The sequence below is a fragment of the Myzus persicae genome, unplaced genomic scaffold, assembly GCF_001856785.1.
Source record: "Myzus persicae strain clone G006 unplaced genomic scaffold, MPER_G0061.0, whole genome shotgun sequence".
Lineage (NCBI taxonomy): Eukaryota > Metazoa > Arthropoda > Insecta > Hemiptera > Aphididae > Myzus > Myzus persicae.
The window spans coordinates 291,751-308,183 of NW_019103922.1; the positions used below are offsets into that span (position 1 = coordinate 291,751).

The 16,433-nt window shown below is 28.5% G+C and overlaps 2 protein-coding genes across 2 annotated transcripts; one reads left to right on the top strand and one right to left on the bottom strand.

Moving 5' to 3' along the window:
• Window positions 1–3,528: 3,528 nt before the first annotated feature.
• Window positions 3,529–5,757, top strand: LOC111036342 (keratin, type I microfibrillar 48 kDa, component 8C-1-like). The gene is made up of 2 exons (XM_022318338.1): window positions 3,529–3,939; window positions 4,717–5,757. Exons 1-2 carry the CDS (start codon window positions 3,529–3,531, stop codon window positions 5,755–5,757), a joined length of 1,452 nt encoding a protein of 483 aa, XP_022174030.1.
• Window positions 5,758–8,024: 2,267 nt separating this feature from the next.
• Window positions 8,025–15,082, bottom strand: LOC111036374 (28S ribosomal protein S7, mitochondrial). The gene is made up of 6 exons (XM_022318381.1): window positions 14,923–15,082; window positions 13,779–13,970; window positions 13,252–13,315; window positions 9,170–9,340; window positions 8,328–8,465; window positions 8,025–8,176 (listed from the first exon to the last, which is right to left on the bottom strand). Exons 1-6 carry the CDS (start codon window positions 14,970–14,972, stop codon window positions 8,096–8,098), a joined length of 696 nt encoding a protein of 231 aa, XP_022174073.1. The 5' UTR covers window positions 14,973–15,082; the 3' UTR covers window positions 8,025–8,095.
• Window positions 15,083–16,433: the final 1,351 nt, after the last annotated feature.

Consider the following 16,433-nt stretch of genomic DNA (forward strand, 5'->3'; position numbering starts at 1 on the left):
AACACACTTTGCACGTGAAGACGGTTTGGTAAAGAAAAACAGCTGGGAATCGTTTGAACAGCAACAATTTTAATTTGAGTTTTGAGTCTGACCAACGGAAGATATCGTGATTACCCACCCGCGATTAATGTTAAGCCGGATTCACACTGTGCGGTGTCTACGTGTCGCATTCAGGTTATCCGTATATTTAAGACGTTGGTAACAAAATGTCGTTAACACGTTACCTAATACCTACAAGTTGAATATACATAATATTAATATTTTCGTATGTACATGGACGAGAGTGTGAGGTGGTTTTCTTTATTTCGTATTAGGCTGGTAAAAATAATGAATAATATTATGTACATATTATGTACCTGTACCACAAAAAATATTTTTAATTCATATAGGCATTAGATACCTATAGAAAACAAAAAGGACAGTAATAAAAGTTTTTTATTTTCTGATATTTGAAAATGTGGATTTTTATACGCATTTTAACTTTTTGTAATAAGCAGATAATTATATGATGGAAAACTAATTATACCTCTCTCCAACGTACCTAAGCTTTCCTAGTGACTAAAACCACATGTGTCACACACATTTTTTTATGTTCTACGGCGGCGCCTATCCCTATGTCTACTTGTGGCGACAACAACATTGTTAATTGTTATCATTATCTTGATCGTTTATTGTTTTAAAGTGGTGGTTAGATGCCTAGGCGCACATGCGGGGGTGCCAGGGGTTGCTTTACGCCCTCAAGTCCTTAATTAACATTCCCAGATTATTTGGAGTTAAAAATATTGTTTAAAGTGTAGTTTTGTGTTAATAAGAAAGAGTTTATTCCAGGTTATATTGGTAATGCACTAATGCCACGAGCATATATTTTTGTTTAAATATGTTTAGTATATTTAAATTGAACAAAACAAATATAAAAACAAAAAAGGTGAAGTAGTGAAAATTTGCATGACCCTGATTGCATCCCTTGTTTATTGGAGAATATAATAGTCGTAATAATTAATTGTAATATATCGGTACTAGGTACTATAATGGTTCTTTATTGAAAATCAGGTTCACTTCATCGTTTTTTTTAACGTATATGGTTATTTATAATTTTATTTGAAATGAAATTAATTTATGCCTGGTGTGAATAACCTTATAGCCGTATAGGGGGCTAGGGATCGACCCCCCACTAGTCACTTTAGGGTAAATATTTTAGCACTCCCTAGGTTAGGACTTAATGGCACCCCAGAGATGCGTGGTTTAATATGTTAACAAGACACAAAAAACAAAATAATACGATTATAGTATTTATAGCATCATATTATGTGGACTATTTCAAAATTTGTATTCTCCTTATGGTATATGTGCCGGGGTAAGTGGTATACTGAATTGGCTTAGAGCAGTAAACCTCTTAAACGTTTAAAACGCATTCACAGCTACGTCATGTGTCAAGTGGTGCTTATCAAACCGCGTTGTCTTTGAAAGTTACTTTTTTGGTAATTTGGTATCATGTAATTACCTACGAAGTTGCAACCAAGTACACCGAAAATAGACTACAGCTTAACTTTTACACCAATATGGTTACCGGTTGTAACCGTAGTTACCACGCCCTCGTAATACTCGTCGAATCTGCGAATCCGGCTTTCGTTCTCAGTATAAACACTGTTAGGGATTTCTGCAACACACTGCAACCACACTGACATACTGGTGCTCGGTGTTGCCGAAATGTAAGAAAAAAGACATTACTGTGTTACATAGGTCTTTGGGGTGAATTTTTAACTCTAATGCTCACTGTTATTCGTATCTTTAAATTCAGTGCATGCATACTATAATAATTATTTATTTATTTTTGGCAAAAATTAGTTCAATCTACAGTATTAATAATAATAACGTACCTATATTAAAAAATATTTGTAGACTGGTACGACTTTGTCTCCATTCTGAATCATATTCGTATGCAAATATGCAATAATTTGTCACCGAATTCAATTTTAACACACCTATTATAGTCACTAGGGTTTTTTTGGTCATCCCTCCCTTACATGTCAATAGCTATAAACATAAACATAAACTATAAAATAAAATTTTAAATGCTTATTTTAGCATTATTTATATATTTGGAAAAAAATTACTTTAATTACCTATCTTAAAATTATGTTTGTGCATATTTTTTCAAATCTAAAATCCCAAAACCCGTATTTCGACATGTCACATGTGGTTTGAGATCGGATATGACCATATACTTACCGTGAAATATCTAAACTAGAACATGAAAAATTTAAATTTAAAAAATGGCATTCAATATTCTAGTAGCTAGGTACCTTTCTAACATACTAATCATCTCTAAAATCATTAGAATTTTTAGTTAGTAGATTATTATAATAAGTACAGTTAGTAACATTTAATTATAAGTTTCTAGCATTTGTTTAGAACACCTTATGCTCCCCCCCACCCCCTTCGTTGTGTCCGTTCGTCTGTTGGGCAGTTAGATACCTACGAATTTAAAGTTACGATTGTCAATGTTAATTTTTCCATTTTAATATTTGTACTTATTCAAAATTTAAAACAAAAAAATAGAAATAAATTTAACAAGATACTTATTAATGAATGTAATATTATAATACTACAGTTGAATAAACTAATAATTCTATAACGGTTATATTCAAAGTAAACTCGCATCATAGGTAGCCAGTATTAAAAAATATCATAACAAAAATAGTATTTAATTTAGGTGCATAATAGCCATTATTAAAAAATGGGTGCCCAAATAAAAAGGCTATTAATTGAATAATTATTTAAATATATATAGGTATACAATAGGTAGTACCCATAGCATTTATAGTGTATTGTTACTATTGGGACTTAGTTTACCAGATTAATTCAGATCATTGGTATCTAGATACTATAAAGTTAAAGTAAACTATACTTAAATAAATTTAACTATTATATTATAATTCGAGTCTCGTCGTAGCTAAACAGGCTAAATCTAGGTTAATTATGCGCATAAATATTATTTAATCTAAATATTTTTATAGTAAATAGCACCTATATGTTGTAAAAAATTAAATTTTTGTTTTTATCTAAAAAATGTATTTGTAAGCTTTTGGGTACTGTAAATATACGGTTAATATAAAATGTATAACTTATATAAAATAGTACAATAGCCAATAATTAGATAATAATAGTGAGTTTATATTTGAACATTATATAAGTATAGAATTTATCCTGGTTCAAAGAAAGACAAATATAATTTCATGTTAAAAAATTGAATATGTAATAAAATAAATATTATCTTGGCATCTATACTATTATTGAATTTCAGGTAATTTTGATTTTAATATTATAAGTATAGCAACGGACATTTCGTTTGATATTAAACAAACAGTAAATTAACTACAATAACTTACAACAAATTAGTAGGTCATAACATCAGTTACATTTAAATTTTATTCTAAATTCATACAAAGTATAATAAATCGATACAAAGTAAGTTATAGACTACAGAGTATTATACACAGTACATAATCGAAAATTGTATTTATCTAGATGTACCCAGACGACACAATGGAAGAGTTGAAAGAGATTATATCCTGTCAAAAGGAAAAAATTTGTAAGTTGAATAAAAAACTAGAAGAGTTTGATTCAGTTGTTTCTGACAGAAATAACTTACGAGAACTTTACAAACAATTTGAAGAAAGTAACGAAAAAAATATGAAAGATCATAAGAAAGCGTTTGCTGAATTATCAGATAAGTGTGACCAACAAACCGAAAAGCTTAAGAAAATTGCAAATTCAGAATACCAATGGGAGCTCAAGTACGGGAAACTAGAAGACACCAACAACTGTATAAGTCGTCAAATAAAAGTTCTAAAATGTAATGAAAGTAAATTACAATCACAGTTAGCAGAGACTGAGACAACTTTGAAATGTGTTCAGAAAGAATTATGTACCACTAAAGTAAATAATTTCTTTTCATAATTTTAGAACGATACAATTAAGTAGGTACCTACTAAAAAAAATTGCCGACCGTTATTATACACTTAAAAAGTAATTATAGATCATTTAAACATTTTAATCGAATAAATCTAAATTTATGAAACACCGAATTAAATAACTTAAAATAAAATAATATTATATTATACTAATTTCAAATTCTTTCACATATCACACAAAGTTAGGTACCTACCTACTCCTGGAACAGTGAATTGTATTTTACTGTCTACTAATGATGGTACTTAGGTTTATATTTTTCAAAAAGTAGGTAGAACATTATTTGTTATAATTAATTTTCCAATCTTGTTTTCACGCACAATTTAATTTAACTAATTTTGTTAAATTTGGTATGGCCGCGTGTTTAGTTTGATATTTTCGCTGTATTCCCAGACAGCAATTTTGAAGACTTATTCACTATCACCAGTCAAATAATACAACAATTAAGAAAAAAGTTGCCAAATTATTATGGTTTACACGTTACATTTAACCTAGGTTATCTCTACTTGTACTGCCTAAGGTTAGATTAACCACAAACCATGCAGTCACATAATAATATATAATATAGGTAAGCTATGAGGTGTAAGCTCATTGAATTTTGAGTTTTTTTACTTTATGCACCTACCTATTAGATTTATTCCACAGTCACTGATCGACCAACATTCCACATACCAAATTTTAAATAATAATACTTTACAATATTTTGTTGAAAATATATTAATACAGTTGGTTTTATATTTTTAGGCGGAATTGGAAGAAAAGAACAGTTGCGTTAATAAATTGAAGACAAATTTGAAATGCAATGAACAAGAGCTGTGTAAAGTTCGAAAAGAACTTGAGGATTGCAAAACTGAATGCAATAAACTAAACGAAACGATCGCGGGTTTGAATACGGAGTTAAACTGCACAAAAAAGAGCCTATGTGAGGCGAAAATGGCTGCTGCCCGTATGGAAGAAAGGTTTCTACAAGAACGTGAAGCCTTAACAAACGAGTTGAAAGCAAGTTGCAAAAAAATCAATGACTTAGAAATGAAATACGACGATGCAATGTGTAAACTAAACGACGAGAGATGTAAATCCAAAAAGTTTTCTTCAAAATTAATAGAATTGAATAAATTGAGTGCAAAGAATCACTTAGAAATGAAAAACCGGGTACAGAAATTACAAGATGAAATTTGTGCAAAGAATAATGAAATATGTTGCTTGAAGAGAAGAATGGCTGAGTTGCAGCAAGACATTGACTGTAAGTGTACGGAAATAAACGCACTGAAAAATAAAGTTTACGAGAGGGAATGTCAACTAAAACAAATGTGTCTATTGTCGGAAAAAATTGAGCAAATCAAGTGTTTCGTCGAAACTTGTTGTTGTCCCAAAAAGAAATGCGAACCAAGTCCTTGTTGTTGTCCAAAAAAGAAATGTGAACCAAGTCCTTGTTGTCCAAAAAAGAAATGCGAACCAAGTCCTTGTTGTCCAAAAAAGAAATGTGAACCAAGTCCCTGTTGTCCAAAAAAGAAACCCGAACCTTGTTGTGAACCAACTCCTTGTTGCCCGAAAAAGAAACCCGAACCTTGTTGTGAACCAACACCTTGTTGTCCAAAAAAAAAACCAGATCCGTGTTGTAAACCAACATGTTCCATGACAGAGCCTCCATGCGGTCTATCCAACAGCACAAAAGCTGTGATCCAAAAATATGCCTCAAAAACGAATAACGATATGTATAAAACGGAACTAAAACAATTGAAATGTGATCTAGAAGATTTACAACAGAGTATTGGCAACATCTAAAAATAAATAACTTTTAACTACCTACTGATTCAAGTAAAAAAATATGCGTGTCATTAAAATAGATTCTATATATTATTATGTATTATATAGAAGAAAAAATGGCTATAAATAAATCAAAATTTATTTTAACCCTGTAAAAGTTGTATATTATTTATTTTAACATAAATATTATGTTTTTTTGTGCTGGATAAGCGTTTTTCGTTTCTGGCCGATTTTTCGTAAGGTTTTCGTTGTCATGTAACCTGCTTATTTACAAACACATATATTTTAAGAAATTGTGATTCGTTGACTTTCCTTGAAGAGGAAAAATGTTGAGTAAATAGCGTGCTATGATTTTTTCCTTAGTTTGGACGGCATTCAAATTCTTAGTTTTACCATGTTGTAAATTATTAATAATAATGATACCTGTCAGGCTGTCTACATAATACATATTGTCCACTAAAGGGACACATAGGTGATAGGTATACTGCATTTATACATTTTATTACTGTAGGTATTCAATGACATTTTCAAAATACAATTTTAAACCATTTTTCTAATTTTTCAAATCTATGGATCACATTGATATTCATTTCCATGATCTTGTAGAAAAATGTAACATCGTTATAGGCAAATGTTACAGATCACTTATCCTCAAAAAAATGTCGAAATATGAAATTCTACATTCCTAAATTCATTGTCAGAACATCGATGAACAGAAATATATTATGGAAAACTGTACAACATAGCATTGAATTTCGAACGTAGGTAATGAGTCGGATGTCGCTGAGTAGGCAGTTTTCTTCCTATAATAAAAGAGGGAAATTAGAGTCTTATGAAATGTATGTTTCTTATATAATGATAGTCAGTAAATAATTCTACTTTTTGTAGATTGTCATTATTATCGACCGGGGAACTTTTTAACGGATTAGACTTTTTTCGTATTTATGGTAAGCTTTGGAACGCAAATAGTATGCAAGCACACCTGAAAAAAGTTGTGGATTTATAGTTTTAAACAAAATTGTTGATAAAAACAAGTTGCAACCAGGATAATTTAGGAATTTAAACTACCTACCTAATCAATTCTCAGTGTATTTTAATAGACTCTAAGTACCAGGCAAATAAAGAAATTTTATAAAAACTTACACTTTTCCGATAACAAATATTTTATGGATGATTTAGAGTAGTAATACAATTGATAATAGGTACCTATTTTATATACAAGATACCATAATACCCAATGACAGTCTTTAATAAAGACTCATTATAAATGTACATATAACATTATTAACATTGATGATCATAAAAAAGTTAAATAAAATAATGTGAGTTATACCTTACAAAAATCATAACCATCTAACACAGGCATTGAATTGACTTAGTTTTGGGAAAAGAAGTTCAACTAGATGAATATAAGTACCAAATACATCTTGTTTACTCAGAGTTCAAAATTATTACATATGAATGATTTTTTTTTTTATCAAAATTAACTCAGTATAAACAGATTTTTAAAAATCGGGAAGTTTATAATTTTGTAAACACACATTAATTAATATTGTTGCATGGAAATTCAGTCAAAAACAAAATTCTTAACATTTTACTTACAACAAATATTTTCCAGTTTCTAGTAAATTTTTTTATGTTTGTAAGAAAAATGTATGTAGAATTATAAATTAAATTATTAAATAATATATTAAATATTTTGCATTTTTGTATTAAAATACACATTTTGCAGTACTCGTTGGTAAATTGGGTATTGTCAAACTGGATATTAGACTGTTTCTTACATATCTTATTAACCAATTTCATAATTATATATTTTTCATATCCTTATTTATTATTATTATGCAACACGAGGCATAACTGGACCAACCATGATTACAAATAATAATATATAATATTACATTTAATATAATCAAACATTTTAAAATTTAATTTTGACTTGTCATTAAGATATCAAAATATGAGTAACTAAAAAAAATATTGTGTACAATCCATTTATTTAAATTAGCATTCAAGAATATTTTCTAGATATGTTATTAGTGCTGTATAATTTAATTTGAAGAAAATACTATAATGACATAAGAACTCATTTAAAAAAAGTAATTAATATTTGTAATTACCTTGGTTCAAAGAAGTATACTAATCTTTATTGCATTGTATATTTTCCTGAAAATCCATGCATAAAATGGCTGTTGAAAGCATAGCTTTATTTAAACATCCATAAGTAAGAGGTAATTTTTTTTAATATTTTGAAAAAAATGGAACAAAAAATATAAACATAAAAATGATTATGACTAAGAAAAATATTTATTACATAACTTATTTTAAATTAATTTATATATAACATGTGTAAGAATTAACTCCAGCGGTAGTGTGCGTATGCTCTGTTTGCCTCACATTGTTTATGTAGATCCAATTTTTTTTGCACGACTTTTCCCTAAACAGAATAATAAATATATTAAAACAGACATGACATATTTTACAAAAGTGTATCAAGATAATTTCATTAAAACCCCTTAATTCGATGTTTTATTAAAATTGTTTTAGTTAAATATTAAGAGATATTAAAAATTTAAAAACATTCTTACATCATTATTAGAGGCTTTGATTAATTCGGTGGCCATAAAGTCAGCAAAACTAATGGATTTGTCTTTTTCGCGTCCACACTGTACAAACCATCTCATTGCATAAAATGTTGATTCTTTATCTGTAATTGGTACTGGAACCTTAAAAAAAAAACCATAAAAATAATAATAACAATTAACTTTTGAAATTTAAAATATCGGCTTTAATATTTTTTTTTTTTATTGATCTTAAGCTTCGGCAACTGAGGCCATTAGCTGTAGTAGGATTTGTATTGTAGGTTTGTTTGTATTGTATATTTTGGGACGGTAGGGGGGAACACGTGTGTGTTTGTTTTTGGCAGAATTTCGAATGGGGCACCCGTAGGTTTCTGCCATGCACCGGGGGTGGGTGATGGCAGCACTTGTTCTCCGGTCACCGCGACTTGACCGGAGAAAAATGCCGCCCGGTAGCCGAGGATCGAACCGCGACCGGCTGCGTCGCAGCGGACGCGTCAGACCACTCGGTCACCTCATCCCCCGGCTTTAATATTATAGTACCTGTAAGTTATTTTTATCAATATAATTAGGCAATATTATGAGCTTTAAACAATGCAATAAAATAAGTAAGTCACACTTACAGACAAGCAAAAAAAAAAATGGGAAAAAAGTTAAAACTGCTATCGATTTGAAAATCATTGATAAAAATGTAACGAAAAAATACTTATAAGTATTAAGAATAAAATAAAATAAATACAACAGAAGAGAAGCATTTTTAATAACTTAAAATATGTGGAAAAGATTGAAACTGTAAAATATTAGTAAAATAATTATTAATTGTTTTGTTATATAATAAAAATAAATCAAACCTGGTAAAAAGATCCTCCTCGTTTTACTGCAGTCAATTTTAAAAGTGGTTTGCAGTTAGCAATTGCTTTTTTCAGTATGACTATAGGATCTATAATCATTGAAGCTTTTTTCTCAGGATCTGTTTCTCTGTTATACTTCTCTAACTGTAGCTTTTTGATTTTTTCAAAGGTCTTTAAAAAAAAAATAAAAGTTTAAGTACCTATTTTTATTATATAAAATAAATAATTACAATCTATACCTACATAAAAAATTAATCAATTTCGATTACATGTTTAAAGTGACAAGAATGGACGAATTGGAAAAGCATTTAGTAATGCCATTAACATAACAGTGTTAACCATTAAATTTAAATGGCAATTTAAAACAAACATTAAAAGTGTTTTACTATGTAAAAGTTACTATAAAAACTGATAAGTTATCCCTAAGTTTGTTATGTATATGTAGGTCACCTTCAGGTAACAAGCACAAATGTTTGACTATTTTAATATTTTAATTATCACATTGAATTTTTCAAATGAAAATATTATTATTATTGGGGACGTTAACTTAAACATAATCGGTGTGGATAATGTAAATAACGAATATATAATATTATGTCAGAAAATGGATTTAAGTCATTTATCAATGTGTACACTAGAACTCCAGTAGGAATGAAACATTCTTGTTTAGAACATATTTTTTTAAAAATGAAAAAAATCCTAACTTCAAAATAGAAGCTGGAGTAATACAGACCAATATAACTGATCATTTTTCCACAATTCTGTCTATTGAAATAAAAAATAAAAAAAAAGGAAGTTACTAATAAAAATGTTAAAATAATAAATTATAAAAAATTAAACGAAAAGTTTAAAAATGAAATGTGGACTGAGGTGTTTAATTCAAGTGATGTAAGCAACAGTGTAAAAATTTTCATAAATAAAGTATCTCAAATAGTAGATTCTTCAACAACAATAAAATTGGAAAACTCAAAAAATAAAAAGATAAAAGAATGGATGACACAAGGTCTACTATGCTCTGTACACCATAAGCAAGAATTATCCTTAAAAGTAACTAAACATCCAAATAATGCTAAACTTGTTTCTTATTATCACAAATATAAAAATAAATTTACAACAATATTATATTAAGAGCAGCAAAAGATACATATTTTAAAAATAAATTTGACAAAGTATTTTTCAGCCCTTAACTTACTTGGAAAGTAATAAATGAGATTACAGGAAAGCATATTTCTAATAAGGAGGATATTAGTCATGTTAAAGTGAATAATAAAGTTTTAAATACTTGTGACGACCCGTACATGGTTTCCAACACATTTAACAGTTATTTTACTAACTTAGGGAAAACACTATCAAATGATATTATTAAGTCTACTTTGATATACAACGAGACTACTTCTGGAGTCTCTTTCAACACTTGTTTCACTGAAATTATTAAAAATTCAGATGTTCAGAATATTCTTATAAATCTTAAAGACGAAACTGCAGCAGGATGTAATGGAGTATCGATTCAAATATTAAAACATGTAAATAATGATATAATAGGTTCTTTAACACATATATATAATCTAAGTATCAAAAAAAGTATATTTCCAGAAGAATTCAAGTTAGCAATAATTAAACCTATATTTAAAAAAGGCGACAAATCGTGTTTAAATAATTACAGACCAATTTCTATGCTAAGTAATTTTTCTAAAATATTTGAGAAAATCATCAAAAATAGGCTTATACAATATTTAGAAAAATTTTAACTTTTATCTAAAAATCAATTTGGATTTAGACCAGGTCTAGGGACAGAAAATGCTCTATATAGCGCAAAACGTTTTATAAATTATGTTCTGGACAATAATAAAAAAGCTCTGGCGATTTTCGTAATTTGGCCAAAGCATTTGATATGGTGGATCATTTAACACTTTTAAAAAATTTGGTATTGTATCATCAAGCTTAGACTGGTTTCGGAGTTACTTGCAAAATAGAAGGCAAATGGTTAGAATAAATGGTATTACCGGAGATAAAATGTATATAAACTGTGGTGTTCCTCAAGGTAGTGTTTTGGGCCCAATTCTATTTATCCTATATATTAACAGTATTTGTAGTCTAGATATTGAGGGACTTATCGCCACATATGCCGATGACACGTGCCTCCTCTTCTCAGGAGACTCCTGGAATGAAGTGCGTTCAAAAGCAACAAAAGAATTTAAAAAAGTAGTAGAGTTCATAAATTATAGAAAGCTATCAATAAATTATAATAAAACAATGTTTGTGAATTTCACGGTAAATAACAAAGAAGAACATTTTGATAATTTAAAGATACACTTTTGTGACAGCCATAATTTGTGCAATGATAAGCTTTGTAAAATCATATATAGAGTCTCAAGTATACGTTATTTGGGTTTAACAATTGATAAACACAAGAGGTGGAATCTGCATGTATTAATAATAATAATTTAATAATTTATTAATGCGTCTTCGTATTTTGAGTCATAGTTTTTATAAATTACGCGAGATTTTACCAATGCATGTAATTCGTACAATTTATTTAACCCTATACCAAGCAATAATACAATATGGACTACTAATTTGGGGAGGTCTCTCAGCTAATGCACTGAAACCATTGTTAATACCTAAAAGACAAATAGTTAGTATATGTTTACATAAACCCACTCTCGAAGGTTCAACTTTTATTAATTTCAAATTATTTAATGTATTACCAGTAGACCTACTATTCAAAAAAAACTGCTATATTATGGGTAGTAAATAACTCAAATAACTGGTTAAATCTAAATAAAAGAGAAACAGTAGCTTATGATGCAAAAGTTAGTTATTTTAAAAAATCATTTGGTCAAAAATTAGTGGACTACCTTGGTCCAACCTATTTTAATTCTATGTCTATAACTACAAAAAAAACATTGTCTGTAAAATTTTTAATGTCAAAACATTAGTTATAAAATGGTTGTTTATGTCTCTAGATCAATAATTACTTATATCTGTAAATGAAAACTCTGTTATCTGTTTTCTTTTTTTGTTTTTTTTTCTCTTAAAAACCTAATCTATAAGAAATAATTTACTGTGTTGTATTGTTCATAATAAGTATGTAATTACCTAAAATCAAATTGTAAATTTACATATCATATAAAAATAGTTTATACCTTCAACACAAGCTATGCTTACCGAAGATATATAATTTTTTTATTCAATTGTATGTATAATATAATAAAAATTTAAAAAAAAAAAACATAATTTAAGATATAAAAATGATGAGACATTCAAACATGGTTCCTTATTAAGCTGAGTGGGTTGGTATGCCACAAAAAAAGATGAAAGGGTTTAGCTGCAGAAAAAATGTCCAAAGTATTTTTTAAATTATTATCGTAATTATTAAGTACAGGTGATTAATTTAAAGCAAGACATTAATTAATGTTTTATGTTAAATGAATCACACTATATAGCCCTACAGAAAAACTAGCTACAATACATTTTGAGTCTTAACCTCTACTTTTTTAGACTTTTTCACTCTAAAGATGGATAAATAATCCAATAAATGCAGTTGAAAAATTTTTTAATTCGTACAGCGCAAACCAAAGTATACTTAATAATTTTAACGGAGAAATATGATTAAAGAGAGGGTATCATTACAATTGTATTACTCTTGTCTTTTATTACAGTAGACCCAAATTTAGTTAAATGTTATTTAAATATTTAATAAATATTATAAAATGGTTAGGTTAGGTTAGGTTAAATTACATTAAAATATATATATGTAACTGAAGTTGAAATATTGACAGTATTGATGACTAGTTTTTAAACTTAACTTCAAAGGCTTAGGGGCTATTAGAATTTGACAGTGATTCCTGTTTGGAATGTTTTGGTCATCTTTCATATACACTAACAAATTAATGGACACTGCCCACTGAACAATTAAAATAGATAGAGTGTACTTAGTTTTAATTAACCATTCATCTGGTTCCATTAATTTCTATTCTCTATATTATCAAAGATACATTTAAAATTGATGTCACAATTATTAAATAGTTTTATTTAGTTATATTATCATAATTTATAAATAATACAAAATCATTACATACTTTTTCTAAGACTCCTCGGGCCAATTTTTTTTGTCCTTTTAGAAGCATATAGTTTACAAATTTTCTGAAAAAAAAATGACACAATTAAAAAAAGTATTGATAAATAAACATTTTTGGTACAATTTTTTGAGCAACTTTAATAGAGTAAGTAATTGGATAAGTTAAATAAAATAACTCAAAATAAATTTATATTTATTATGAAGATAATATAGCATTAATAATTATTATTGTTCACTAATAATTTCAATTTTTAAAATTAATACACTTTTTCATGATTTTTTGTACCTGCATGGGTTTTAATTGATTTGACAACAGTTTTTAACTTTGATTCAAATTTTATTTTATATTCTGACTATTGCAGGGCAGTGCTCAAGCACTAAAATTATTGAAACACAATTATAGAAGTGTAAGTAGTCTTAGGTAAATTTGTACCTTGACTTTTTTGTATGCAAGAAACTATAGAATGAATATAGAGCTATATAGAGTTCCTTGTCTTTTATATACTACAATTATCACTTAATACTCACGTAACTGTAGGATCATGAAATATAGAACAAGTTTCGTTACTTCTAGCAGCTTTAAATGGAATCAGTTTGTAATTCTCAATCTCTCCAGATTCATAAAGTTTATCTAATTCTTGTTTTTTGTAGACTGGTTCAGCAAAATGAGGTGGATATACACTATATTTAGCAGTTGTTAATTGTGGAAATACTTTAAACCTTAAAAAAAAAAAAACAATGGTAATTAGGCAGGAAAAAAATTGTAAATATTAATAAAATATTGTATCTGGTCTGTTATTGGCCCACCACAATATAAAATAAAACATAACATGCTTTGGTTCACACAACAAATTCAATTGTAATTTTTCGGCATCAAATAGCTTATGTTGGAATATCAAGTTCATGTTTTAAGTAGATTAAATATTATATTTATTGTGTAATCTCCAACATCAAATTTAAGTAAATAAAATTCATACTAAATAGATCATGTTTATCAAAGATGATAATATATATATAACATGTTAAAATTTAATAATATAGATTGAACATCATGAATGATGTACAAAAATATATTTTATACATCTAATAAATTCTAACCTAATACTGATGTTTCATAAGTATCAAAATTAAATACGCCTAAGCACAACCAGTGAACGTGAAAAGTCATTATATGTATTATGTAGTTTTATTCTAAGGATTATCTAATATTATTCACAGTAAGATGTTGTCATGTTGATATTCTAAGGAAAAGGTAGTGGAGATAGCTTTATGACAATAAGAGATGGAATTATGAGAATGTTGGAATTCAAAAGACAATTAAAAGACTTGTAAAAGTATGGTTTCCCAGCAGAGTCATGAAGCGGCAACTAGCGTCAACTGCTGATTCAGAACACGGCATCAAGACGGGTAGTGACGCAGCCATGCTATTTCACAGCACACCACATCTAGCCACTGCAGAGAAACCGTAACTATTAACGGAAATCGAATGTACTATGATACAAGTCGTAATGAGCGTATTGAATGTACCCAATGTGAAACGAGCAAATACATTTCACTCACAGCTCCAGTCAACAGACACGACGGTCGAGAATAATATTATGATATGTAACAACGGTACCAAAACGAGTCGATTATTTCATATAATATTGTTGAATCAAAAACGAACACTTACCCGTGCTTCACAGTACTGCCGATCCTCAAGTATTTAGCGAACAACGCCATGGTGAATATTTTGTACGCGGCACCAAGAACTTTAAGGATTTGAAGAATTCCGGAGCTGCAAGGAATATTAGCCAAAGCCGAATGCAAAATCGTCGGTACCGATAGTGTTATCGACCGCCGACGTTATCAGTTATCACGACGATAATGTGAACGGCACATGTGGGTGCTTTTTGTCCGCTAGATGGGGCTGTCCGGGTTAAAATATTCCCGTGGCCGTCGACCGTATGAATATATTATTTTTCTGTAGGAAACGACGACGAAACGCTAACATCAGACACGTAAATTCAATCTGACTTCTTAATTATTGCTTATGACTAGGGCTGTGATTTTGTAGTTTGAAAGTGAATTTTTTTTTGATGATTGTGAAACTTAGCTTTGTAAGTACTTAGTACGTAATTTTAATTATGACTGTCATTACGAATTCATTTTAGCAACTTTTATTTTGCATTTTTTTTTGGATTTTTTGACATTTTTAATATTTTAAGTCATTTTTAGGTCATATTTTCCTAGTTCATTTTCCAGTATTTTTAATCAAATTCCGCCAATTGACTGTAAAATGTTTGAAAAAAAATTTGTTTTTGTACACAGGCAGTATATACTTCGATAAAATAAGGCGATGGCTAGATAACTACATAAGTTTTTTGTAAGTTATTTATTTTAATAGTTTTTAAAAAAATGTTTCAAGTGAATAGCATTAAGTATAGACAATCCAAATTCAATCAACATTTTTATTATTATTTTTCTTATTAAATAAACACTTTTTTATGCATGTCATGTACTAATGTATAATATCCTGTACCTAATATTAATATAAATATACAAATTAAATAAAAAACCATTTTAAATTAATTTTATACTATAATTTTTTGCATTTCAAGTGCATATTTTATTGCATTTTTTGACATTTTTAATGCATTTTTAAGGTTCTTTATATTGCATCAAATTCACAGCCCTACGTATTATACTTATTAGGTATGTTTATCCATTATTAACGATTTAGTAAAGCTCACTCTGCGAGTGTGCTAAATTCCTTGTTTTTAAACGTATTCGATGTAGCGCAATACACTATAATTACATAATATTAAACAATTTAAAAATAATTATTTGGTAACTTTTATATTGTATCAATGAGGTCCATAGTGGTACCTATGTTTTTTTAAATATTGGTTATTATGAGTCTATATTAAATACTCATGTTTTAATACTGTAGATATTTCGATTTCCGAGTGAGACGAAAAATGTATTGATTTTACAATGATGTGTGTTTTTTAATTTTTTTTTTGTGTCTGTAATCACGTTTTGGGATGGTAAAAGTTCTTCGATTGTCGTCAGCAGCATCTTTTCTGGTAGGAAAGTAATCTGGTTGGTAACTTTTTGACTGTCAGACCGTCTTCGCTCAGAATCGTTTTTCGTCAACAATAATTCTATATCATTAAATTCAAATTTAACCCTATTCATTAC

Coding starts and splice junctions, on each gene's coding strand:
- LOC111036342 (XM_022318338.1), top strand. CDS start 3,529: ATGTACCCAGACGACACAATGGAAGAGTTGAAAGAGATTATATCCTGT. Junction 3,940..4,716: donor AAGAATTATGTACCACTAAA/GTAAATAATTTC, acceptor TTATATTTTTAG/GCGGAATTGGAAGAAAAGAA.
- LOC111036374 (XM_022318381.1), bottom strand. CDS start 14,972: ATGGCGTTGTTCGCTAAATACTTGAGGATCGGCAGTACTGTGAAGCAC. Junction 8,466..9,169: donor GAGGAGGATCTTTTTACCAG/GTTTGATTTATT, acceptor TTTTTTTTTAAG/GTTCCAGTACCAATTACAGA. Junction 8,177..8,327: donor TCAAAGCCTCTAATAATGAT/GTAAGAATGTTT, acceptor TATTCTGTTTAG/GGAAAAGTCGTGCAAAAAAA.